Here is a 26,656-nt window from a genome sequence, read left to right on the forward strand (position 1 = left end):
TCATATCGCTGTCATCAAGTTGTCTCTTGCTGAAGTTTCCGGAGTGTCAGAAAAAGCCGACTGGTCTACGTCTTTACAAATCGTTTTAGTGTGAAGGTCAACACCACTACCACATATGTCTTCGAAATTTTGGAGACAATGATCTGGTATTGAGTTCTTGCGCTCTTTGGTCACCCATAATGTGCATTCTGGAATATAAAGTGCACAGCAGGTTATAATTCGAACAGGTCTTCAGAAGTATTTTGAAGGTAAATGACATGTGCGAACACTAAATAAATGCTTCCAAACCGTACAATTATGAGGTCACAGCTAGGTATGCGCGTAACTATCTTTAAAACTACGTTGCGAAGGTAGGTTGCTGAGGTATGGTTTTTGAGTCGTGTGCACGTGTTCAGAAAGAGTTTTTTTTTACAGATAATTCTTACTGCGCACATTGCAGATACCATTTTCGCCAAAATGACTCCAGAAAGATCGAAGTTCGAAGGAAGTGTCCTGAATTTGAGGCAATGCCAGGTGAAACGAGCAAAACATAAAGACGCACCATAAACACCCCTTCGTGCTCTAATGATGAGTCAGTAGATTAATGGCGAATAAATGTTATTTTTCCCCGAAGTCATCAAATGCATTACATATGGCAACACAACCACACTGATACTGCATTACAAACATGCATGCACGACGCCTCTTGCGAAGCTCGGCATTTCTGCAATGATGAACCGTTTTAAAACGTTTGCCGGTAACCCAGGAATGGCAAAAATAAATTATCTTGGGTCGTCTTCAATCAGCCTGACTACACCCAGTGCACGGCAAAGGCATGTCTCTGCAATTTGCCCTGTGGAATTTGCCAGATGTGGAACTCCAGACACCTTAATCTCATCCCAACATCTAACATTCTACCACCCCTGCTATGCTTCCATTTTGTTGCTTCAGTCCGTTGCTCTTAAAGGCAATCGGTTATCTTGCCTTCGCATTACAAGCCCTGCCCAAGCTCATTTCTTTCTCTTCATTTCGACTAGGACATCATTAACTCGCGTTGGTTCCCTCACCCACTCCGCCCTCTTCGTGTCTTTTAGCGAAGCACCCGTCATTTTTCTTTCCATAGCTCTCTGCGCTGTCGTTAAGTTGCACACATTGCGTTACAGTCTGCGCTTTTGCCCAGCACGTGAGTAGTGGCAAGATACAGCTGTCATACACCTTGCTCACGACTCATATTGGCCACTGCAATTCATTATTCGACAGAACATGCCAAATTCTCTCCACCTCTTTCTCATTGGTCTAATTGTTTCGCTCTTTCGATTGCAATCCGCGGTCCCTACTTATCGTAAGTAGATGTATTCCTCTAGCACTTCCTACACCTCAATATCCCTTTTAAACTGCTTTTTTGTTGAACACTAGATTACTGTTGAACACTAGATTACTGTTGAACATTACATTGGTTTTCTGCATAATAATTTTACACTAACCGGACCAACCGCTCTGCTCATCCTCTGTAATAGATTATGCTCTGCAGTTCGTCTCCTGAGTAACTTAGCACGCCAATTTCATCAGCGAGTTGCAGAATACTAAGGTACTCTCCGTTAACGCACTCCAAAACTAAAGCGCACGAGGTCCTGATGGCACGCTGACGTCAGCGGTCAAAAAAGCAGCACACATAATTGCTGATCCGCTTGCGCACATCAATAACAGAATCCTGTCAACAGGTACTTCCCTTGACAGCATGAAAACAGCCCGCGTTATTGTGAATCGCCAAGGAGTGGACCGAAACGAGCTGAATAATTACAGACCAATAGCTATTCATTCAGTGTTCTCGAAGATAGCTGAACATGCGATTAACAATCACCTCTACCACTGCTAGAACACTAAATTATCGCTCCAGAGCAGTTTGGGTTGCAAAAAAATAGATCTAGCGAGTCTGACTTATTATAAATGAATGTAATAAAAGACATAAAAATTAATCTGTCATTATAATGGTATTTTTAGACATGCCTAAAGCATTTTATTCGATAAAACACGATACATTGAGAAAAAAATTGTACCGTAATTTGATAAGCAGTTACCATGATAACCGTTTAGCATACAATGATAAATGACTAACAATCTAACATGAGGAGAATTTTAAATGAAGTTTCTCAAGCCTCACCCCTAGGTCCTGTTTTATTCTTGATAATATATCAATGACATAACTAACATTCCTTACACAAACACCATGATTATGTACGCTGAAGGCGAAAATATTTTTTTTTTCAGAACAGAACTTACATAATGCGTAACTAAGACCTAGTGTCTGGCTTGCAGAACTCTTAGGATGTCTTAAACGACATTAGACACCCAATACTTGCTTCCGTGTTTTCTTCTTCCAAACAATGCGTTGACATTTGCATACCTGGAGCAGCCTGTGGTATTCGTTTATGGCCACTAAATAATTCATAATTAATTTCTTCTTGAACCTGTTTTGGTTTCGGTTTCATCAGTCGGATGATGGCTGATCCGCGCACTTCGTGTTTAGGTCACGTGGGGCGTAAAAATCGGCTACATAACTGCTGACAAGTCATTTTTTGGTTACTCCAGGTCTTGGAAGAGGCGGGATTAAATGTCGTAGTGAATTAAGACTACACCTAAGCAATTATAAAACAGTTTTTCTAGTGGACCACGCGACGAAAACATCAACCCGACGTCGCCATCATCGTGATCAAACCGAGACAGAAACCGCATGAGAGAAGAAATTAAATTTGAAATTATTCGGCACTCGTACGCAAATACCACCGGGTAATCCTTGTATTATAATGTCTAGCACATCGTTTGACACAAGAAAACGGCAATAAAATTAGGTTTCTATCGACCTTTAAGTCGAAAAGTCTTGAACAAAATGTCTAGAAAACCAAATATGTGCGATATCAGGCAGCTTCCGGCTCAGGTTTTAGGACAATGTTCTTGATTGTGAAAGACATTAAATTTTTAGTTGTTTTTTGAGGAGCACTTATTATTGTACATCATGCAGAATATTTAAGCAGTAAGATATCTTTCTTTCAGAATTATAAATAAGTTTAGGACGCTGCTACCAGAAAAATTCTAAATACAGCTTTGCTGTTCACTTGTTTGCTCCTACGTTCATTATTGACTACTGGTATGGGGAACCACAGCACAAAAAAGCAGAGCAAAACACATTTACTGAAATACATTCACCTACATTCGTTATTGCAAACATACTCAATAATGAGAGCACGAGAGAGTATTTCCTGGAATGGAAAAATGAGCCTTCTTTCTGCTGAACAGACTTAAAAGAAAAAGAGTGGATTTCATGCAGACGTGCTCATTAAAGCAAAAGACAAAATTTTAAAGACACTTTTATAGCGCACTCTAGTTATAGTTTAAGTCACATGAAATACAACGTCCCGAAAGTTCGAACCAACTACAGCTTTGAGAGACTGACACACCTAACACGAAGCTTGTTACATAACCACTAATAATAGATTTCGCCCTCGAAATCTGCAGCAGTCAGCAATTCAAGAGCGCATGGTCAAATTATTTCTAGAAACCTAAGCAGAACTCTTCATCCGCACTTTCTCAGTTTCATATTTCCTTTCTGAAGACTATTTTGTCCATACGTTTGGTCCTTTGATGCCTTATAGTCACATAAGTGTATTTAATTTTATTCCATTTCATTTTGGTGTATTTCATTGTTGTGCATTTCTGTGTATTTCATTTTTCTCAGAGTAATAGGTTGTTATATCCTGTACATTTGATTTCCTGACATATTTATTATACATAGCCTGTTTTGCATTTTATACTTTAGTGTATATTTCATACTGTGTATCTTGTATATTGTATTGCATATTGTATATTGTATATCATCATGGATGCTTTTTGCATTCATTTTGTAAAGTGTCTTTACAGGGCGGTAGGCATTCGTCAAGCGCTGACATACCTTTTGCCAGCTCTCCCTTAGATTCATTATGCAAAAAAATAAAGATGTTAAAAAAATTCTTATTCCCAAGAGTTCCAAGTTCAACTCATGAACTCCTCCTGTAGAAAGGCGGTGAATAGCTTTGGCAAGATCGTGTCTCTCTGCTGACACCGTTCCTTTCTAGAAACTTATTTCTTGCTTGCGAGAATTTTGGTACCTGTGCGGCAGTTATAAATATCGTTCACTATTTTCAAACTGGGCTCTTCTACATCTCGAACTGCTATTCTTGATGAGAGCTAAGGTTTGTACTCAATCAAATGCTTTCTCCTAACCTATGAAGGCTATATATAGGGGTCGGATATACTCTGCACATTTTTTTATCATCTGACTGATAGTGCAAACACGGTATAATGTCGACTATCTTTTACGAAAGCCCAGCCTGATCATTTCGTTGATTGAAGTCTTCGGTTGTGCTGTATCTATTAGTGATTACTGTAGTAAACACCTGATACGAAACGCACAGTACAATTATTGGTCTGCAGCTGTTCAAGTCCTTTGTATTTCCTTTGTTATCCATTAAGATTATATTAGCGTTTTTCCAAGCTTCTGGAACACTTGTGGTCATGAGGCACTGCATATACACGGCAGCCAGTTTCGCAGCACACTTTCCCCTCAATCCTTCGACAGATCCGCTGATACTGGATCCTCACCAGCTGTTCCCCGATTTGCATTGGTATGTGAGCTTGCCAACCTCATTAAAGTCCTGATTAATTGTCTAGTGCGTAGACTGCATCTAGTGCGTAGTGCGTAGGTTGTGCAGAAATCTTCGGCTACTTCAAATAACTTATCGATACTGAGCATGACATTGCCATCTTTGTCTCTTACCTCATACAGCTGATTTTTACCCATATTTAATTTCCAATTCACCAATTTGAGGCTACCTCCAGTCTTTACTGCATACTGTATTCTATGCATAATGAACATTTTAATCAAAGTCAACTTGCTCTTACAGATTAGCTTTGATAACTCGGCCAGATCTATTCTCTCGGTGGAGTTTGATGCTTTCATGCCTCGGTGTTTCTTAATCAGGTCCTTCGTTTCCTCAGAGAAGTTGCCGGTACCCTGTAAAACTATCCTGTTGCCTATCTCTTCTGCGGACTCCGAAATGATTGCTGAGGGATTATTGTCCATATCTAGAGCATCAAGGCGTTGTCTTGAAATAAAGCCAAAAATACCTATTCTGAAGCAATATCTTGAATTCTACTTTCACTCTTAACGCTAACTCGTTAAAGGGCTTCCGCCTGACTAATATCTTATGTTCACTCTTGAAAATTACGCTACATTGAGAACTTACAAACGTTTGGTCGCTAAAACGCAGCCTTCCGAGGAATTCCACATCCTGCACGATGCCAGGGTGAGCTTACCGTATGAAGTATATTTAAATTTATTCTCACAATTTCGACTCTTACCCGTCCACGTTCTCTTCCGTTTGCGAAGAAGAAAGTATGCGTGAACCGTGAAACATTTTTGTTTGCGAACCCTGCTAATAACTCCTCCCTGATATTCCTAGAACCTATGCCTTAGACGCAGACTGCCTTGCCTAGTGCCTGCTTATTTTCTACTTTGGAGTTAAAATCAACCTACACTAGAGAGTACCGGGTTTTTATTTTCCTCTTTGCCGATTGCACGTTTTCACAGAAGCCTAGGACGATATGGTCAATGCGACTAGATGTAGGCGAGTCACCCTGTACTACTTTTAGTTTCTACTTCTTATAAGCCTTACTGCGATAACTGCCACACTTTTCGTAATTCTACCAAATTCCTGTATATTTCCAGCCTACATGGTGAGGAATCCAACACCCAGTTCTGCTCATCCAATAAGCCATAGTAAGTGTGCACCCTTTAGCACATTATACTCCTCACCTGCCCTCCTAGCCTAACTACGCCCTATACCATCGAGTTTAATACACGCCAGTTCCTCGACCTTGCCCCCGCGGTGGCTGAGTGGGCATGGCGCTCGGCTGCTGACCCGAAAGACGCGGGTTTGACCCCGGCTGCGGCGGTCGACTTTCGATGGAGGCGAAATTCTAGAGGCCTGTGTACTGTGCGATGTCAGTGCACGTTAAAGAACCCCATGTGGTCGAAATTTCCGGAGCCCTTCACTACGGCGTCCCTCATAGCCTGAGTTGCTTCGGGACGTTAAGCCCCCATAAAAGAGCGCCTCGAACAGCACTGCGGTGCTTGCTTCACTTTACAAGGTTATATTGTTAAACGGTGCCACGTTGTGCGTCCAGTGCACAACAGAAATGTTCTGCTCCATGGTGATTAAAACACTGATTTAATGCGAAGTGCCCGGGTGAAATATGAAATAAAGTATTGAAGAAACTGGTGAATGCAGTCATAGCATGGTACTTATTTTCACTTGTTCCAGCGGTGGTTTGCACAAGAAGGCACCAGCAAGCATCTGTGCTTAAGATATAGGCCACGTCTGTTAGATTACCGTTAAACAATTCTTGCTGACGATAAAATGACTATCTTCTAGCAACCATCATTAGCAGCACCGTACTAAGGGGACTGCAGGCCAAAGGGCTATAATATGTATCTCCAATAAACACGCTTGGTAGTTGCTACGGCCACCCTAACCCGAAAATTTCCTAATCTTATTTCTGTACCTTATCCTCTGACCTGTCCTACATATTTCAGTTATTTTGGAATCTAGTACATTCGCTTAACGGCCATCAGTTATCTTGGCTGCACTGTCGTTGCCCTGCCGCTTGTCCCTTTCTTCTCTTTGATGTTGAGTAGGTTGCTGCTAGCTCACACTTGTTTTTTTTTTATGCACTCTGACCTCTTCCTGGCTTTTAATGGTAGAGCTATAATTTTTTCGGTAGCTATTGGGTTGAACTCTTTTTGTTAGACCCCACGTTTCTACACTTATGGGGAGTACCGGCGCAGCAGTTTTGTTTTTCTTTTCAAGGATGCTGAGAACCAGACATTCGTAATATCAGAGCAGCTGTCAAGGGCAGTTGGCGCTTTTCTTATTCTCTTAGTTATTGACCTCTAGTCTCCCGCATCTGCGCGCATTGTGTTTCAGATGTATTCTCTTACCCCTTTCAATGCGTCGGTGTGTGCCTTAAACAACTGTTATCGTCCATGGCAGTCGAAAACGACCAGAGTTCTACATATAATATTGCACTCGGCTTTCAGCTTTGACACCACAAGCTTTTGATCGTTCTTCGCAATTTGTCGCCATAGTTACTGAGCAAGGAAATCGCATAAGTTAATCACAGATCACTAAGGTACTCAATAATTAATGTTATTCTCAACTCGTCGTATCCTTGTTTCGAATAAGTCCTGTAAATACGAGCGAAATTATGTTACCACTCATCCTGGCTCCTTCTCTCTCTTTGTCCTAGTTTTATGCGCTAGTCTTTTAATTAACTATGTTTGAAAGGTCATGTCACCCTGAATACCAGCCGAACTTACTGGAATGTTATTACTTACGCAATAAAGGAATATGGTGGCAGTAACACGCAGACATATTTCGAGTAATGCGATATATGCCTCTTGCTACAAACTGGTTCCGTAATGCCTTCATGAGAGCGTAAGTTGCAAATGAGTGATACTATTTACCACGGCCTGTGGGGGCTGTATTAAAGAGCCAGTTTTATTGTGCGCTTTATTTATTACTTCAATAATGGTCCGAATAATGTCAACAACTAAATAACGATTATAAAACTGACACTAGAGGTGTGGCTGACACAAGAATAAGGTTTTTATAACTGTATTAACCATTACCTTTGTAAATATCTTCGGCGCAGCCGACAGCCATCTGATTAGTCTGCAGCTTTTCAAGTACTTTGGCGTCCCCTTTAATTTGCATTAACGAAATGTTCTACTTCTTGTTCTTACAAGATTCCAGTACAATCGGGGTATAGTAGTGAAATCTCCCCACCGTCCTCAACAGATCTGTAGTAAGCTCGTGCTTTCCTGTTCCTTTTTTCTGAGGATTGCTTGTAAATATTTTTTGTCTGTTCCGTTACCGGCTCAATGTTTAACTCCTCTGTAACGCTGCCTCCATCACTATCGTCTGGATATAGATCTGTGTAGAACTTCTGGGCTGACCTACCTATGTTGTCTATATTGGTAATCACGCGCCCTACTTCGTTCTTAGCACGCATAACTGAATTCTATGGTGCCCAGTTTGCTGTTGACTGTTTTGAGACTACGTCTTTACATTAAGACATGCTTGACTTTCAGGATATAATGGTTTCTTATGTCAGTTACTTTATGATTATTGATTATTTTCACAGCCGTTCGAGATACATTTTGTCGATGTGGCTACAGGCTTAACGCATTTACGGTAATGCCTCACCGGCTTTGGAACTGACAAGTATCCGGATTTGTGACCCTATGCCCTACTTCTGGTGTGCTCTCCTTAATGATATGTGGGAAATTATATTTTAGGGCTTGTACGCTAAGGTCATCGCATTCTGCTAAAGTGGTAGACCTTTCCTACTGCGGGATTGTGAATTCTTTGACATTCCCCCTGACCTCTATTTCATGATCTTCTGTAATAGCTCACCGGTCCTACTTGGTTTCAGGCTAATCCGAGACCTTACCATCGTACGGTAAGTATTACGATAATCCGTAGTATATGGTGACTCGCCGCGGTGGCTCAGTGGTTAAGGCGCTCGCTTGCTGACCCGGAAGACGCGGGTTCGATCCCGGCCGTGGCGGCCGAATTTCGATGAAGGCGAAATTCTAGGTGCCTGTGTGCTGTGCGATGTCCGTGCACGCTAAAGAACCCCAGGGGATCGAAATTTCCGGAGCCCTTCACTACGGCGACCGTCATAGCCTGAGTTGCTTCGGGACGTTAAACCCATTAAACGAAACCAAACCCATCGCATCGCATCAGTCACCCTCTTCAAGTTTTGCGCCCACGTGCCCGTACTACTGTTTTCTCTAATTCATTTTTTTGCCGAGTAGCAGCTGACGGGAACGGCCTTCCCCACGATATCGCTGTCATCACCTGCTCTGGAACACTCATGACTGCAGTGGACGCCTGCACTTTATAAAAACCCACCCCTTATGTTACACCCCGCAAGGGGTCTTTAAGGAAAATAAAGTGATGTGATGTGATGTGATGTATATGGTAATATAATTAATGACCCATCTGAAGTTCAACCTATATTTAATCGCTGGACTAACCATCCCTGATTGAATTTCAAATTTTCTTTTGTTGAACTTAGTTCTCAGAAAGCCCTATTCTTTGGTTGTCGACGCGCACTGCATATTTACACTGATGGGTGTTTCGCTCATCACTCAGCTGGCGCTGCTTTTGGTGTTCTTAGCTGAACACAAAATATTGTACACGTTGCTCGTCTCTCTTTAGAACCACCCTCTAGTGCCTATGCCGCTGAGCCTTTAGCCACTCATTATGCTATTGCTTATGGTAATCTTAACCTTCCCTCTACGCCTGCTCTTTTTTACACTGATTCTATATCTCTGCTTTCTGCCCTGTCTTCGGTTTCTTACAACCAGACAGTTATTTCCATTACGATCTCAATCATTCGTCGCCTCTCGACGAATTTCTTTTATTTCATAACGGTAGACATTCCGGAATTTTTGGCAACCAGTTAGCCGACCAAGCTGCTGGGAATGCGGGCAATATGGTAGTTTACACACTTCTACCGGTTCGCGTCGTTGCGTGCCTTCCCGTTTGCATCGTTCTTTACTTCTTTTTTGGGGAAATTTTAGGCGCGAGAACATTGGCGGCACTAAATTATTAAATTGGATGCCTGATACCCTTAATATGCCCACCATGTTTCTGCCCAAGAATCCTCTTATTAGATTAAATATTGGGCATGGTAGATTTCACTTTTAATTAAAAAATATGGCCTCTCTCCATCTTCAACTTGTTCCTGTTGAATGTTATGTGAAGGCCTCCGTCATTATTTCCGGGGTTGTTCGTTTAGGTTACTATAGTTTCTAGTTTAAAATCTGTTTGCTCATCAGACGTTACACCATCTATTTGCTCCTCCCTCCTACAAGAACCGGCTGCTTGTGCTCTTCTCCTTCAAATGGTCCAACTCATAGGAAACACAAGTCCTAATTATCCACGCTGATTTGTATTTTTTACTCTCCTTTCTCTTCCCCAAGCTTTACACAGTGGAGGGCTCTGTGCTCTTTTGTTGGGCATAGGCCCTTTAGTCGTGGCCTGCTTACTGTCCTTTGACTGTGTGGCCTTTACTGTGACGTTGACTGTGTTGTGACTTTGGTTTTGTCTTGTTTTGTTTTGATTATGTTTTTACTTCTCTGATTTTCGTTGGGGCCGGCACTCTGTGCTTTGTCTTTATTGTTGCTGAGACCATGACTATACTGTGACTTTGGTTTTCTCATTTTTTTCATTTCTATATCGTGCACTGCAGGCTGTATTTTGTCTGTCGGCCTATGACTGTTACTTTGATTGGGATTTGCCTCTGTTTCCTCTTGTCGAGTTTTTTTTTATGTTTTAGGACTCTAAATTTCCCTGTAAATTGCTTTTTTTGTTCTTTGGAGCATTTACTCTCTTTATGTATCTTGAATTGGTGTTAAGCCTTGCAAAGCAACGCTGATCCGCTCTGTTTCTTTTAAGTTGTTTTCACTTTTTCTGAGAGGAGCAGTAAAAAGGTGAGCAAATCTTACCGGACGAGCTCTTTCTCATTATGCTTAGTGCTAGAATTAGCGGGATACAGAAATTGCGCTCAATTTTTCTGGTGTCGCTATTCCCCCGTTTGAGAGACAAGGCATTTAACCTTCCTAATTTTTTCGCATTGCGAATTCTATAACATTTCCCCTCTGCAATTCCTAAAACATACATGTATGTTGCATTCAACCACTGCCCCGCCTCTTGCCTGCATCTTGCTTACCTTTGCATTGAACTGGCCCGTTAGTATATTGCACTGTGCTTTTATGTGCTCATTCGATATAGCACATCATTATTGCAGCTTTGGACTATCTGGTCGATATCGGCGGATACAGGCACGTAGGCCTCTAACTATTTCTCATTTCTACTCTAATAAACATAATTACGATAACTGTGGCCTCATCCTTAGTGGTTCGTTAGTGGTAAAGAAATATTTTATGTTGCCACCAAAATCCGCACTGATGTGGAATCCCACAGCTTCTCTGCCATTGTAGGGGAAGAGCGAATCAATGGCGGAACATAGATAAGAGAAGCGCTGAAAAATGCAAGTAAATGTGACTTGTCGACCGTCCTTTAAACCACTATTGCACAATTGTAGCTCTGACTGCTGAACAGTTTCATAGTCCTCATTTCACCACTGCATACTTGCAATGTTATAGATAGTTTTCGTTCAAAATGTAGCAGCTCTGTACTAGTTTTTTTTTTTATCTGCCGCCTAAGATCCTTGTAGACTCTTGCAAGTGCTGACTAGTTCTCAGCTGATCATCTGGGCATTGTGTCTTGTTTCCAAAGTTTGTCACTGGGCACAGAGGCTTCCGAAATTGCACGTGCATGCCTAAATTATTTTTCCCTTACTGATTTTGAAAATGAGCTCTAAAGTGTTTTTTGCACAGCCTGTAAAACTAAATGAGTTGTGTCCTCACTGTTCCACTTACGATCTCCAAAGGTAGGCATCTCTAATACGACGCAGCTCTCGTGGTCAAAGTAGTCGGAATGGCCAACAAAAACCTCACCAGGTCCTGGAAGAAAAAGAAGTGGAATACACCAGGAGTTAATATTGCTTGCATAGAGATAGCATAAAACATGGTCCCATGGGTTTCGTTTTTTGTCCCGAAGATCTGCATGACAGATCATTATTTAGTGGAATTCGGCACGATGGAGTAGATTTCAAGAAGGAAGTGATTTCTCATTAACTTCCACCCGAACGTAGTCATGCGGATGCAAAAGGAAGTTGTGCAGCTTTCAACAAAGCTGTATAATATCAACACTTCTGAAAGGTGCACAACTTTCCCTTTTAGCCACCTTGCTCCAATTGGATAGATACTAATGAGGAATCACTCCCTTAATATAGGTCTATACTAGCTACACAATTTCTTCTTTGTTGATAGTGAAAACAAAGTAATCACACATCCTATTACTATCACAAAAAGTGGTGTCCTTAAATAATGCCGAGTGTCCTGCAGACATGCTTTGCGCGGTATTCACTGCACGCTCTATGACACACTTCAGTACGGGACTGCAGATGAGTTGACACTGCGTTTAGTCGCGTTGTACTTATTCTCTAAAGAGAGAAAAGAATGCTACAATAGCTAAAACATACAATGAGGCCAAAATGAGAGAATATACATGGTACATCTAATGAGCTCACAAAAATGAAACGACGAGCGATAATGTCAAGACAGTGGGAAATGTATTTACTTCACGTGTGTGTTTGCACTATTTAAGAGAAGTCCGGACGGCAAAGATATGTGCTGTCTCTTTTTCTTAGTGACTGACCAGAAAACGCTGTTTCCTGCATTAAAAAAAATTACTGATTCTTGGTTAAGTCAAGACGCATACACTCGCTGCTGGCAAGATATAGTCATGAAACGACTATGTGAATAACAGGCTACATTTACAGCGTCAGAACGAGATGTACGAGCAGCTGAAGCAGTCGTTGGAGCAGGTAAGGTTATGACGACGGCCATTTTTAGCGGTAAATTAAGGGCTATTCCCTTATTCCGAAGTTACGCAAAACGTGTTCCTAATACACCAGCTGGAGATATTTCTTAGAAATACCGGAAATATAAAAGCACCAACCTTAATTAATTGCGTTTAATTTTGTTCCTACAAATTTTTCTGGTTGTAAATTCTTTCTTCTTTTCTCTCTTTTTCTGTTAATTTTATAAATGCACAACTTTTTAAAATGACTGCAATCATGATCTGTGGTCTTTAGATATATATTTTTATGTAACCTTTTCCTTACTTCGTATTGAGGTCACGTTATAGATTTCATTTTGCATTTACTTAGATTATCTTTCATATCTAGGATCCAGTACTGTGTATAGGTTAGCTGTAGTCAAATTTAACGCGTACACTTTTTTGCCCAGCAGCCATAATTTCATACACATCTATATTTATGCTTTGAATACATAGCATGGGATGTTTTGCTTGACAATGTATTGTGCCCAAGGCCTCAGAACGTATAGAGTAACCGATTTTAGGCCAGGTTACCCGGAGGAAATCTTATCAAGAGAAATGAATTTGAACTGAAGAAGCTACACCATGCGCAAAGAACTTGTAGACGGATGAGGAATGGATGAGTAAACTGGCACCACAAAAGTAATTCCATTGCGAAGTCAGGGAAGATTGCCTTACTTGTGGAAGTATTGAAAAGAAAAATGTCAGGCTTGTCCGTGGCCCAACAGTAAAGCGGAATATGAAATCTGTAAAAGAAAATGTAAAAATTAACGTTTTTATTCTTTTAAGTAGCCGAATTGGGAACGGCTGATAGTTTGCTAATGGTATTAAATATGCTGATGCTACACGTCTACGGAAAACCTTATGGGAATTCATTCATCTCGCATGAAGTCATGTGTTACACATGAGCTGTATGTGTTACAATTGTGTCTGGTATGAACTCCGATGCAGCACATATGCACATATCAAATTATGTGCCCCGTATGAACTCATATATGCTTCATACGACCTCATATTGGTCACAAATGTGTCCCGTATAAACACATATATGCAGCATATGAGCTACATGTGTCCAGAAATCGGCCCTGTATCAACCTATATGCCTCTTCTTTGACTTTGTAACGATGTTTACGAAGGCGGTGATTCAGGCACTTTGCACTTTGACCTATGTGGTATTTTCCGCAAGCCAAATGCGTGCTATACCCAGAAGATCCCGCACACTCAACCAACTTGGTTTCATGATTATTGGTGCACCTACCCTTTACAAATTGGTAAGACCAGGACCCTGCCAACAAAGGTGGTTGCACTGAGTGTCCGGCGTTGGTCCGCGGAGCAGCTATATGTTTTCCGTGAAGGGAGTGTCGGCTTCTCACCTTCGCATTACATGACCTGTCCATGCCCTATTCTTCCTGTTATTTTTCATAGGTCATTTTAACATGCGCTTGTTTTGTGACTCACTCCACTCTCTTCTTGCGTCTCAAAGTGGCACCCATTGCTTTCCTTCGGGAGAGCTCTCTGCGCTCTGTTGAATTTAGTCGCAGCCATTGTTGTTTGCCTCAACGTTTCTGCCCCATGGTGGATATGTTTAGAATACATCCGATATAATTTACGCTTTGGAGATTTTGACAAATAGCTCTTCACTACCTGACAGCACCTGCCAAATGCACTAAACTCCACTGTTATTGCACTGTCTTGGTCCAGATCTTCTATCCCTGCCTGCCGTAAGTACATATACAGCATTGTCGCTAATACTTTTTCGGTAACTATGGTAAGCTGTTGTGGCATTCAGCGGCTGTTGAGCATTATTTTTGATTTCTTCATTATTAAGTTTTATGTCTACCTCACGCCTTTGCCTGGATAGGTCCGTGGTCACCCTTTGCAACATCGTCCATTAGTATGGGTGGAAATGTCAGCAAACCAGATTTTGGTAAGTTATTGTTCATTAGTTTAACGCATAACTCATCCAAAACTATTTATATGAACACTTCTTTAAAATGGTGTATGACAGAATACTTTAGCTTTAAAAACCCAAAGTTTCGGAGCCGCCTTGGCTCCTGCTTCAGGGGTGACAGAAGCGTAGCTAGCGTCTTAGTATGCGTGGAAGGGAGTAGGAGATCGCAAAAAGAAAAGCGATAATGTGCAAACCGCGGGGTAGGGTTTAAGGCCCCGAGTCACGCTGTCGGACTGTGCGCAAGCGGTAAATAGCGACTTTCCCTCTTTGAGCTGTAGGGGGATGTCCCTTACATATACCGTGGACTGGTTTCCCTTTGTGCGGTTGATGTTCGGGGCATTTTGAATGCGCCAGGCATTGAGGAAGAGCCTTTTTTGTTGCGAAAGCAACACTACACGAGTCGCCGAGCCGTTTCGCGGAGCCGAAGAAAGGCCATACTGCGCATGTGCAAGGAGCAGTGGCCGGCGCGCCGCTGCCGCCGCCGTGGCTGCGCGGGTGACTCAGAGGTGCCGCCGGCGTGCTAGCCAGTTGCGCATGCGCAGTAGCGGCGCATAGCTAGCGTGCCTGGGCCGCTGCCGCTGCCGTGCACTCTTCATCGGCTCTCTCTCTCCTCGTTGCTTTCGCAATCCTCTAGGATAAACCACAGCTAAACCACTGCCAACTTTTTTGATAATTTGGTTCGGGGCTGAGGATGCCGCTTTCATAGAAGTTCATTATGTGGTCTGGGTATTCGGAATGTTCGGCTAGAGTATTACGCTCTCTTGCGAAGTCGCGGAGGTCGTTTTTAATGTTGTCTAATTCTTCCCTTATATTTTTGGTTTCGCCGTTGTAGCTTGCGCCGCGGTCGGTGCAGGGAATTTTTTGGACGATGCCTGGGGTCTTTCTCTTTGTGGCCGGTCTTTAAGAACAGGTAGGCAAGGTGTAACAGTGTTTGTAGATTGTGCGCACCCTGGGGGCCCTCTTTTTTAGTATTCGGGCGATAGCTTCACTGGCACCTCGGACAGAGTGACGTACAGAGTGGCAGACAGAGTGGCAGAGTGACGTATTTGGGTTGTGGCGTTGGTTGTTGTGCATTCATTTCTCAGCTCATGTTGTGTTTTAGGAGGCGAATGGTTTTTCGTATAATGTTTTTCGAGTGGCCATTTATGGTGTATTCTCTGAATATCGTGCGTTGTTATTTTCTTTGGCTGAGCTCTGTGCAGCAGTCCGTCTAAATTCTTTTGAGCAATGCCTTCACCACTGATGCTTTGCGGACTGTCGGGTAGTTTGAAGCGCCGTGAAATATTGGCCTGACTGAATTCGTTTGGGGTACATGGAGAATTGAAGGGCGCTGTGTTTTCGGCATACGATTGCGTCCTAAAACGGGAAGGAAATTTTTTCTCCAACCCAGCTTGAATTGGATAACTGGTTCTTCGGAGTTGACACGCGGCAGGAAGTTTTGGACTTAAGATGCCTTGATGATTATTATGCAGTCCTCGACATACGTGAGGACTCTACATGTGAGGACTCATTGTTCGATATGTACCAGTGTTAAGGGCACCATAACGACAGAGATGAAGGCTCCCATTGACCTTCCTTTCACTTGTATGTAAAATTGTCCTTTTTGCGTGGACCGCGTGTTTGAGCGGCACAGTTCAAGGAGGCGGCACAGATCATGTTCTCAGAGCGGGCTTCGTGAGCTAAGTGTGTCGTGCGTGCACAATATGCGCTTCTTAGGCGCGGTTTCAGGAGGAGTTGTGCCTATCAAACGAATGTTCCTAAGCAAAAGGCGAATTTTTTAGACAAGTGAACGGAACACAAAAGGAGCCTACATCTCTGTTGCCATCGCCAATCTAACAATGGAGCACATCGAAGAACAAGGCCCTAACTTATTCCAGCCATGACCAAAGATTTTTCTACGGTATGTGGACGACTGCTGTGCAGTCATCAAGACCTCTAAAATCCAAAATTTCTGACCTCATTTAAGCGCCGTAGAACCAGATATTTAATTCACACTTAAGACAGAAAGCAAACTTCCTCCTGGTTTTGGCCATCTCGTATACCGGGAACACGGCGCTCTTCAACTCTCTGTATACCGCAAACCAACCCACCCAGACCAATACCTCCTCTTTGTTTCAAATCAACCTCAGTCGACAAAGTACCAGTCATGAAGACATTCTTCAGAAGAATTCTTCAGAAGAGTTGAGACACACTGCAGCGCAGAACTTGATAGAAGAAAAGAACAACGCATGATATTCAAAGAACTCGCCATGAAGGGCTACCCAAAAAACCTAGTTAGAAAACCATTCGCCTCCAAAAACACAACATGAGCCGAGAAATCAACGCGGAAACACCAACGCCACCACCAAAATACGTAACTCTGCCTTATGTCCGAGGTGCCAATAAACGTATCGCCGAATCCTGAGAAAGAGGGTCTCCAGGTTGCGCCCAAGCTATGAACACTTATGCACTTTGCCTATCTGTTCTTAACGACCGGCCACGAAGAGAATGATCCTGAAGCATTATCTGCAAAATTCCCTGTGCTGACTGCGGCGCGAGCTACATCGGCGTAATAAAAAAACTAAGGGAAAGAGTTCGCAACATTGAAAACGACCTTCGCGACTTTGCAAAAGAGCGGGATCCTGTCGCCGAACCTGTCGAAGACTTAGACCACACAATCGCCTTCGATGAAAGCAGCATCCTCAGCATCGAAACAAATTTACCAAAAAGACTCTTACCCAAATACTACCACATTCAAATTACCACGAAAAATATGAACCCGACAAAAGTAATCAGCCCCAAACTATATTCACAGGGACTTTGCTCTGCAGCGCTAAGACAAGTCGCCGTTGACTACCGGCGCAAAGTCCGACAACGTGACTCACAGCTTTAACCCGCCATCACCTACCCCTCACCCACCTACCCACATGCCTTTGATATTACCGCTTCCCTTCGTTCCACCTTCAGCGCCCCTCCATGCATACCTAGAGACGCGAGCAATTGCCCCCAGTCACACCAGAGAAAGGACTTGAAGGAATCATATTCTTAGCGGTAAGAAACAGACACAACACCAAGAGACACACACACGCGGGACACCCACTAGACTTCAACTGTCTTTACTGGACACTTGTACGACATAAATATGTATCACTGAGCACACGCAGGTGCCTCGTCATCCGCATCAGATCTAACTACGCTCTCCCCTCTCCTGCAAGGCATACGGTTGCGCCGATAAACAATCTCTTTTTCTGTCGACATCAGGGAGGGAGTGCTTACACACATGTCGCCCGCCTCTTGAATACGAAAGGCTTCGATAATTTCCGAGAAAAAAGAAAGGGAAATTATCGAAGCCTTTCGTATTCAAGAGGCGGGCGACATGTGTGTAAGCACTCCCTCCCTGGCGTTGGCAGAGAAAGAGATTGTTTATCTGCGCAACCGTATGCCTTGCAGGAGAGGGGGGGGGGGGGGCGTAGTTAGACCTCATGCGGATGACGAGGCACCTGCGTGTGCTCAGTGATACATATTTATGCCGTACAAGTGTCCAGTAAAGTTAGTTGAAGTCTAGGGGGTGTCCTGTGTGTGTGTGTCTCTTGGTGTGGTGTGTGTTTCTTACCGCCAAGAACATGATTCCTTCAAGCCGTTACCAACTAGCCCAACTTAATGTTTTAACACAGAAAGGAGCCGAGGCGGTTCTGAAATGTTGTGTTTTAAAATTAAAATTTTTGGTTCGAGATCTCTGTGAGTGAAACAGGCAAGTTGTCATCTTTGCCTCGCGGAATATCTCCTGTAAAACAGCGCTTAACAATTACCGGAAAAAATGGTGACTGCCAGCATGACGCGCTTTCTTTTAGAAATTTTATACTTTAGTATCGGTTTAATTTTACCGATAGCTGATGTCTCCTTTCTTATGAATTAAATTATGTGAGGGTTATTCTCAGACTGCGGTAATATCGCTGTCGCAGGAGATAATTAACATATTCATGGGCTTCTTGTGACTAAGATATTTTCAGAGAAGCGATCCTGGTGCTTTGAAACCAGTTATCGACAAGGAAAAAATGATGTACAGAAAACATTGCAAGCAGTCTCAGCTCATGAATGTGAGTTTTTCATCATCTCAAAAGAGAAATGATTCCAAATCCTTAAGACTGCTGGTACTAATTTTATTCAGAAATGTAGGGAATAGAGTTTTCACTCTCTGTAGTGCTGAGTTCAATGAAAAGCAACCCTCCATTTGAGTCTCTTGTTATATGCTATTTGCTTTTCGCCATAAATGGTTAAGCAGCGCTTTGCATTCGTAGGAAGAAGCGGTAACATCTGTCCACTGAATTTTTCGCGAAAGCGTTAGTGTTAACTTGAAAGTTCTTGTCTCTTAGAATACGGAAACACCCTGAACTGTGCACGACCTGGATCCGTCTTGGCGTCACAAGTGGGTGCGTCGTCGCTGAAGCTTTGCCCCTATTACTATTTGCAACACGTTTTGTATATTTAGAAAGAGCAGAGGTCGGTGTTGAATGCAGTGCCCCAGCTCTTCTATCAATACGGCTGAATATAGGGGCGTAACAATTTGCATTAGTCGTAGTGCGGTGACACTGTTACGCGAGAACAGGTTAAATTCGAGGGTATTGCATGTGTGCTTAGGAGAATGCTCACTGGGCATGTGTATATAGCTATACTTGCCTTTCAAAGAATGGTAACAAAGCTCGTCAGAAACAAATGGCGACGTCTAAGACACCCTTAAAACTTTTACTCCTTCGGAACATGTCGTTCTTTGAATTAATGCGAAAAAAGTTGAGGAATTTCAATTCTCCTCATTCTAAGGCGTCAACAACTCTATCGCCAGAAAAAGATTTCCATATCGCAATGTTCCAATGCCGGCGCTACTGTCACATTTATCGAACTACGGCCTTTTAAAAGGTGGAAAACAGAGCAAGGAAATATGACGGGAGGAAAAAAGCACCGACAACCCCGCACAACTGATCACTTTATTTGAAAAGCTTTAAAATTTATAGGAAGAAATATGGCGCAAAAGATACAAGAACGACACGCACAAATAGATTTTAAACCATCACCACTTCTTACTTTTGGAGATGGTGCCAAGTATGCGTGTTTGTTTAAACCGTTGTGAAAATTTCTGTATACTTTATTTCTAGTGTTCTGGGGTCTAAAAATATATTGCATTTCTACCACTTGCAGTAATGGCCTGCCACAACCTTACATCATGCTTAATTCCATTTCAAATACATTCTTTCGCCGCATAATCCAGTTTTTCTTGCCGCTTTTTTCATGTCACTGCTTTCTGCACTCGGGAAGTTTAAAAATAACGGCTGCTGGTACAGCATGGCGGAGCACAAAATCTTCTGCGAAAGCACAGTTTTTTCCAGGTGGACACCACTGCCACGTACCTGGAAGCGCGAGTGAGGTGGCCACTCACCCTGAGAGCCAGTTATGCGCGTATTCAACCTTTTCATCGTCTATGCCAATATACGAAATTTACGCCGGCAGCACATGCTCCAGCGCCGCCTTTCTGCAGCAATGTTGTCAGCGTGGACGCGTACTGCTCTAGTGGTGTGCTTCTGCCACAACGTTGTCGACGCCAACGCATATCAGCGCACATCTCTCTGTCACTACCGCCCTAAAGTTGAAGGCGCGTGCATTAGTTTCTTATAGTATTATTAGATGAAGATGATGTGCTGTAGTTTAACACGAAGGGTGATCAGGTGCGGTCTGTTTCGCGCAAAAATCTGTACAGGGATTTGATATCGACGCTCTTCCCGCCCTCATTGTATCGTTCCGTCTACTTTGGGCTCATGGGTCATGATGTTGCAAAGCGAGTGCGTAAAATGCCACTTTCTCTTGCACCAAAACTTTTTTCTATAAACTACACACTGAAACTCTACCTGTCAAGATGCGGCTCGATAGGAAAAACATTTTTGTGTCTTCTGTAAACTGTCGCTTGTGCAATGTGCCTGAAACAATTTAAAATTGTTTTATAGACTGCAACGACGCAATTTTGTTTTGGGATGTGTTGCAGCGGACGCTACAGAAAGATTTTCTCCGAAATTCTTACAGTGTGCGCTACCTTGTTGTTTCCCAACCTGACTCAAACTCCTATAATATGATTCTTCTGATTGGACTTCATAGTCCTTGGAAAACGCGCATGCAAGACCGCAACATTGAACCTGTTGTTTCACCCAGAATTCACTTTAGCCGAAAGTTGCTGCACGTAAGGGACATTTAACAAAATATTGGACTTTTCAGGAGGACACAGGGGCGCAATAAAAGACACGGATAGAGAAGTAGACAGGGACGAGCACTTGTACTTTGTACCTCATTGGTTTCCTCTCCTGATGCGTTGTATATCCTTAGCGACCTCTTAGTTATAATATGTTACTATTATGTTTCTGCCACGTAGCGCCTACCTAGGTGCTCTGTAAATAGTTGTTTTTTGTGTGTGTATACACACGCACACATATACATATAGTATACGCTTTCTATACAAAACCATGTAAATAAATACCGTAGTGTAGTGTTCTCGCGCAGTGGCCAGCGAAGCTGATTCGTAAGCGCCGCCGCGGGTTCGAATCTAGTGGCGGATATATATTCGATCTCCTTTTTGTTTCATTGACTCGGCAGTAATCCACAAATATCACAATCCCCTATTCATTTCACTGGAATAAGCCCACGAACATGAGAAACCCATAAAATCGCAATATCTACGTCAGTGTTTGCCCGTCGGAGTAGTTATTTCGTACTACTAGGTTTTTCAAAAACCATCAACCATACTGGAGGCCTTGTTCCTGTCATTAGATCTGCAATATTCTAAATAACGAAAAATAGAACCAAAGGCGACTGGACGTCCCTCAAAAGCAGTGACAATCACATTCCGCACCTTTTGAGGGCCTTATCTCTTTATTTAATAGACTCATGTCTTCTTATATTCCACCAGAATAGACTGAAATAAATTTTAGGTCATTGAAATTATCGTGCATGCCCGTCAGGTAGTCCGACATATTCTAAGGTAAGAATAAAGCATGCTTTTTTTTGTTAAAAGTGCCATTGGAAGTAATCATAATGGAGAAAGTATTGTAGTTTTACTTACAACATTGCAAGGGAAGGCATGGTTCTACTTAACCTTGGGGTAACGCAGCGCGCTATGCTAAGCAGAAAGAGAAGTGGAAAATTAAATAAACGGAAATTCGGCAGTTTGAGTCATTGAAAAACGCGGGTTAATGACATCCTAGCCGAAATCCAGAAGTCGGCTTCGGCAGGTTTGTAAAGCGAAGGCAAGATAACGGATGGTCGTTGATGGAAACGAACTGGATACGAAGATAAGGCAAGCGTAGCACGGGGCGGTGGAAAATTAGGCTGGTGATTGGGATAAAGAAGTTTGCGGGATTAAGAGGGTGGCAGATGGTGCAGGACACAGTTAATTGGAGAGTTACGAAAGACACCTTTTTCCTGCAGTGGACGTAGTCGAGCTGATGCTGATGGCGATGTGGCATAAGCACAGGAGTGTAAATATAGTGACAGTCAACAACAAACAACACACAGACAAGACAAAAACACACTGGCTGCTACTATCTTTGCACCGTAAAGTGAATACCACAGGTAGAAGTCATTCATGTGAAGAGTGGGCACTGAAAACAAGCCTCCTCTGCTTAGGTGGTCGCGCTTCTAAGATGTACATCATCTACACCCAATGTACACCCCAAGCGGCGATTTTTCCTATTTCAGAAGCATAGGCGATGTCGGTAAAACCTGACCTTTCTCCTGTGGAACCCTTAGCAGACCAGAGGTACGTGGCACTCCAACCTTTAGGGTCGTACTGTGTCTTCCTTGCTGTCAAGCAGTCGAGTACATCATCATTGTCAATGTCCATTACGGCAACGGAGTCTCCGAACAAGGCTACAATCTGCGCATCGAGAGTATCATTAATATGTGACCGCTCAGCCTGCTTTTCAGTGGAGATGTAATTTGGATAAATTAATTAGCTATATCTTCATATCAAGAAAGAGCTCCATTATGTAATCTGTGTAGTTCTCTTGATTTCACCACATGCCTTTTCTGGTTTTGTTTGGGAGATTGGAGAAATGTATCAAAGAACACCCTGTAATTATTTTCATCTGAACATTGTAGAACAGTGTAAAATTAAGAGTGCTTATGCAGTGCGAATTTTATTTGACGAAACTTCTCAATAGAGCCCTGCACGGGTACGGGCTGGTATAGAGAAGTTGCCGTTTGGACGGCCCTGGGCCGGCCAGGTCTTGAAGTCGTGGGCCAAAGCCAGGTTCAGACCTGTACGAAGCTCCGTACGGCTTTTCGTTCATTCTTGCAGGGTGAAGTATACTTCGGGGGTTCTAGGAGCTATGCGGATAAAATGGGGCCGTGGTGTTTGTTGAGGCTCGGTGTGGTGGCTCAGTGGTTAGTGCACTCGGCTACTGAGCTGGAGTACCCGGGGTCCAACCCTAACGCGGCGGCCGCATTTCCATGAACGCGAAACGCAAAGGCACCCGTGAACTCTGCAATGTCAGTGATGGTTAAAGATACTCGGGTTGTCGAAATTTTTCCGGAGCTCTCCACTGCGGCTCCTCTTTCTTCCCCTTTTCTTTCACTCTATTCTTTATCCTTTCCCTTACGGCGTGGTTTGGGTGTCCACCGAGATATGTGAGGCAGTTACTGCGCCATTCCCTAACCTCAAAACCAATTTGCATTTTCGATTTCTTTTTGCGCAGTAAAATGATTTCTCCGCGCATGTGAGGGGAAGGGGCCAATAAGACCCTACCCCAATCTCTTCTCTGCAAATATTGAAATTTTGTGAAATATTTTTTCCTAGCTGCACCGCACTTAATTACTTATTTTTTTTGGCATCCGCTGCGGCTGCATGCTCCTCAGATGGAAATAATTAAAAGTAATTCTTTTTTTAGACTGTTCAGTGAAACTTTTCGGAAATGAAAATGCTCCGGACCTAAAATATTTCCTAATAATAAACCGCTGCTATAACATTTTTTTTTGGCGCGTAATAAGAGAGAAATCTCATTTGTAGATTGAATTTAATCAGCGTCAATCATTGTCCTATGTCCATGTAATTTCCGACGCGCACGCCTCGTGGCGTTGAACGACACAAGAGAAGCTGTAAAAAAATGCGCAAAACACACAACCGGCGGCAATACAGCGGCGTTATTAAGGGAATTTTGCAACACATGACTGGTGGCTCATTTGGAGGAGTGCGTTTGCCTACTAAAACACACATCACCGCTGACTCGGCTGTTTCACCTATAATCAACATATGCCGTCAGATCTGCCAGAAGGTGCTACTCATCTGCTCGGTTTTGTGGTAGCGCTGACAACTCGAAATTTGCATTTTCACAAGAACCGCTGGAGAAAGGCATTTTTTAGATCTCTCGATGGGCAGCCGTCAATTGAAAACAAGCTTTGAATATGCAGTCACCGCCATAAAACGCATGTCTACGTTTCGTGAAGCGTTATTCGGGAAGTCCATATTGGTTTTGGGCACTTCGTGTACTCTTACACTGACTACGTTATAAACAGGCGCACTTATCATTTTTTGTATGCACAGAAAAGCGGTCAGTGCGGCCATGGTTCAAGCCGGTAAATTGTGCTCATTCAAAAAAAAGCAGCTGCTGCTGCGACTTCGAGGACGTTTTAATAAATAGACATCTGTGGCTGTGGAAAAAGGCTTGATTAAAAATCTAGACATAACACAAAGTTTATTGCGCGTTTATGCAACCCTTTTCGTATGGCTGTCAGAAGTTCGGGGTTATTTACAGAGATCACAGTTCAAAGCCAAGCGGGCCAACCTGCCGCATATTCTTTTCTGATTGTATTTACCAAACGATTGTTTTCTACAGTTATTGTGATTTCGGCGGCTTTGCTGCCGACTTTACTTTTTCCTTTACTTTTGAATTTACCTCTTGAGCAGCTGCGGAAACAGGGCCGAGCTAGGGCCGGTCCGGCCTGACTTAAAACTTTACGGACCGGGTTCGGGCCCGGGCTCAGCAATCTGATAATTTTGTGGGCCCGGCCGGGTTCCGGGCATGAAGCTGAGGGCCTTGGCCAGGCGAGACACTGAGTCTCGGGCTCGGTCCAACATCGGGCCGCATTTTGTTGAATTGCCAGTTCTGCGCAACTGTTTATTGACGACAAAAAATTGCACTTGACATCAGCACCAAATTTTTGCATGTACTGATTGTGCACAGGGTTAAAACACCACTTTAGGGAGCATCGGAGCAAACAAAGAAGAACCAAATATCTACAAACTCACTTGCCCTATCAGGATCTCTAAAATTCTTTTCAATGTGGCGGAGTTGACTAAACGATGAGCCTTACAAAGATCACAGGAATCTAGGTTCAAGAATGAAAAATTTTTTATGCACGCTGGCCTGATTGTCACTCCACTCAATCCGTAATTACTAATTTCTGTTGTTCCTGAAAGAAAGCTAGTGTTTCTATCAATTAAAAACAGACCCCCTCGAACTCGTTTAAGTTAGTCAGCGAACTTGTAACCACTGAAATTGAAATTTCCTTACAGAAGTTACCACCATAGAGAGAAGTGACGGAGGGCCACCTTCGAAGAACGGGCTTAGTATTAGCCGACATAAAATTTACCATGCCACGCTACCATGAGAGTTAGGTTAATCTTTTGGCCTCGTTTATTTTCAAAAGGCAGTGAACCGTTGTCCTCAGTTTCTTTCGCCATTTATGTCTTCCCGCTTCATTCAGCCAAAGGGTCACCTGTGATATTAAGCATTCTTTATTGTTGTTTGGTTTTAGGTGATTAAAATGCAGAACCATGCCGTAAGACTAGAGTGGCTTTCTTTACTTGGGAGGAGAATGAATACTCTCATACGCCACGATCTTCGCCTTTCTCTGGAGCCTCGAATGGTAGATTTACATGTTTTGGCCAATCGCCCGTTTAAAGACTTGGCAACAAGAACTCCTAACAAAGAATTGTCACCAGTTTGGATGACGGCTACCATGATTAAAAAAAAGAACGCTCTCTCGTTTTATTTTAATTTAGTTGCCGATCACGTGTTGGAACTCCCGAACTTTTTGTGCATGGCATCTTTTACAGAGCAGTCACTAATGCCCACTCACGGGGCATGGTGAAGGACAGTTATATGTAGATGGGTCACTAACAAGTCTTCTATATGCGAACAGTGTAACCGAAAGATTTGCATAAACAGTATAGGCTGCGCTGGTGTGGTGCAGAGAACAGCGAACCAAAGGTGCACCTCAGTCAGTAGTTGCCAAAGTAAGATAAGCGTATCATATTTCCACGAAGCACTCTTAATATTTTTCTTGAGCGTACTGCCGAGATGCGCGTTTACACTTTTATACTTACAGGGATATCCGTGCTCTCATTTTCGCCCTAACTGTACAAAATCGGACCGCTGTGGTTGTGATCGCATGCCATAGCTGCAATCATGTTGAAGACTTACCGCGGTATTAACGCAGCGCCTCCAGGTGAATCTGCACTGATCTTTAAACAGGCGGCGTCGACAAGTGTTGGCAGTTTTGACCTCAGGACCTCTGTGGCCGCTTGTTGTTATCGCCGCAATCACGTTTCGTTTTCTTTGTTAGTAAAAATACTTTTCGCTCCCTATTGACGCCACTATGACACAAAGTTTCTCGATTTATATAGGTAGCCTTTCAGTGCATTCCAGTTCGGGTTTCTTACACAGGAAGCAAAAAATTTGGTTAGCCAAATATATTACGTGAGCCCTCAGAACACCTGCATCTGGAATATCTAACACGTGGTTCTATACGAATGGTTTAAGTAATTACGTCATAATGAGACAGCTGAGTTAAGTGGAAATGCGAATAGTTTCATTGGTTAGGTTAACAATGGGCTCACTGCGTTTATTCTAGAAGAAATATGCTAAAAATCTATTCCAGAGATATTGCCCAAAACAATAAACGAACACTGTAGTAAGGATACTAAAAGGACCGTTTGGTTTCGTGGTAGCACTAGGGGTAACAGTTTGCCTGCGCATGCTCAATTCAGCTTTCAAAATGCGATAGCGCATTAATGACCCACCTCTGCAATATCAGCAACATCACGCTCCATCTTCCGTGGCCCTCTTCTCGTTTCTGCAGCTACAAGAGTCACGCACAATATGGCTACAGCCACAGGTAAAGCTTGCAAGGTCTGCAT

The 26,656-nt window shown here is 43.0% G+C and overlaps 1 protein-coding gene across 1 annotated transcript; it reads right to left on the reverse strand.

The window, feature by feature from the left end:
* Positions 1 to 26,656, reverse strand: LOC149360834 (uncharacterized). Its single transcript, XM_089567942.1, has 5 exons — positions 26,540 to 26,656; positions 22,245 to 22,393; positions 13,230 to 13,297; positions 11,528 to 11,611; positions 1 to 188 (listed from the first exon to the last, which is right to left on the reverse strand). The coding sequence occupies exons 1-5, from the start codon at positions 26,654 to 26,656 to the stop codon at positions 1 to 3; spliced, it is 606 nt and encodes a 201-aa protein (XP_089424068.1).

Source organism: Amblyomma mixtum, chromosome 2, assembly GCF_055824585.1.
Source record: "Amblyomma mixtum isolate Tamu chromosome 2, ASM5582458v1, whole genome shotgun sequence".
Lineage (NCBI taxonomy): Eukaryota > Metazoa > Arthropoda > Arachnida > Ixodida > Ixodidae > Amblyomma > Amblyomma mixtum.

What these genes read in the sequence shown, in the direction of transcription:
- LOC149360834 (XM_089567942.1), bottom strand. Translation starts at nt 26,656, where the DNA reads ATGCAGACCTTGCAAGCTTTACCTGTGGCTGTAGCCATATTGTGCGTG. An exon ending in ATGTTGCTGATATTGCAGAG is followed by an intron (nt 22,394 to 26,539) that starts GTGGGTCATTAA and finishes CTCGATGCGCAG; the next exon opens with ATTGTAGCCTTGTTCGGAGA. An exon ending in AAGGGTTCCACAGGAGAAAG is followed by an intron (nt 13,298 to 22,244) that starts GTCAGGTTTTAC and finishes TTTCTTTTACAG; the next exon opens with ATTTCATATTCCGCTTTACT.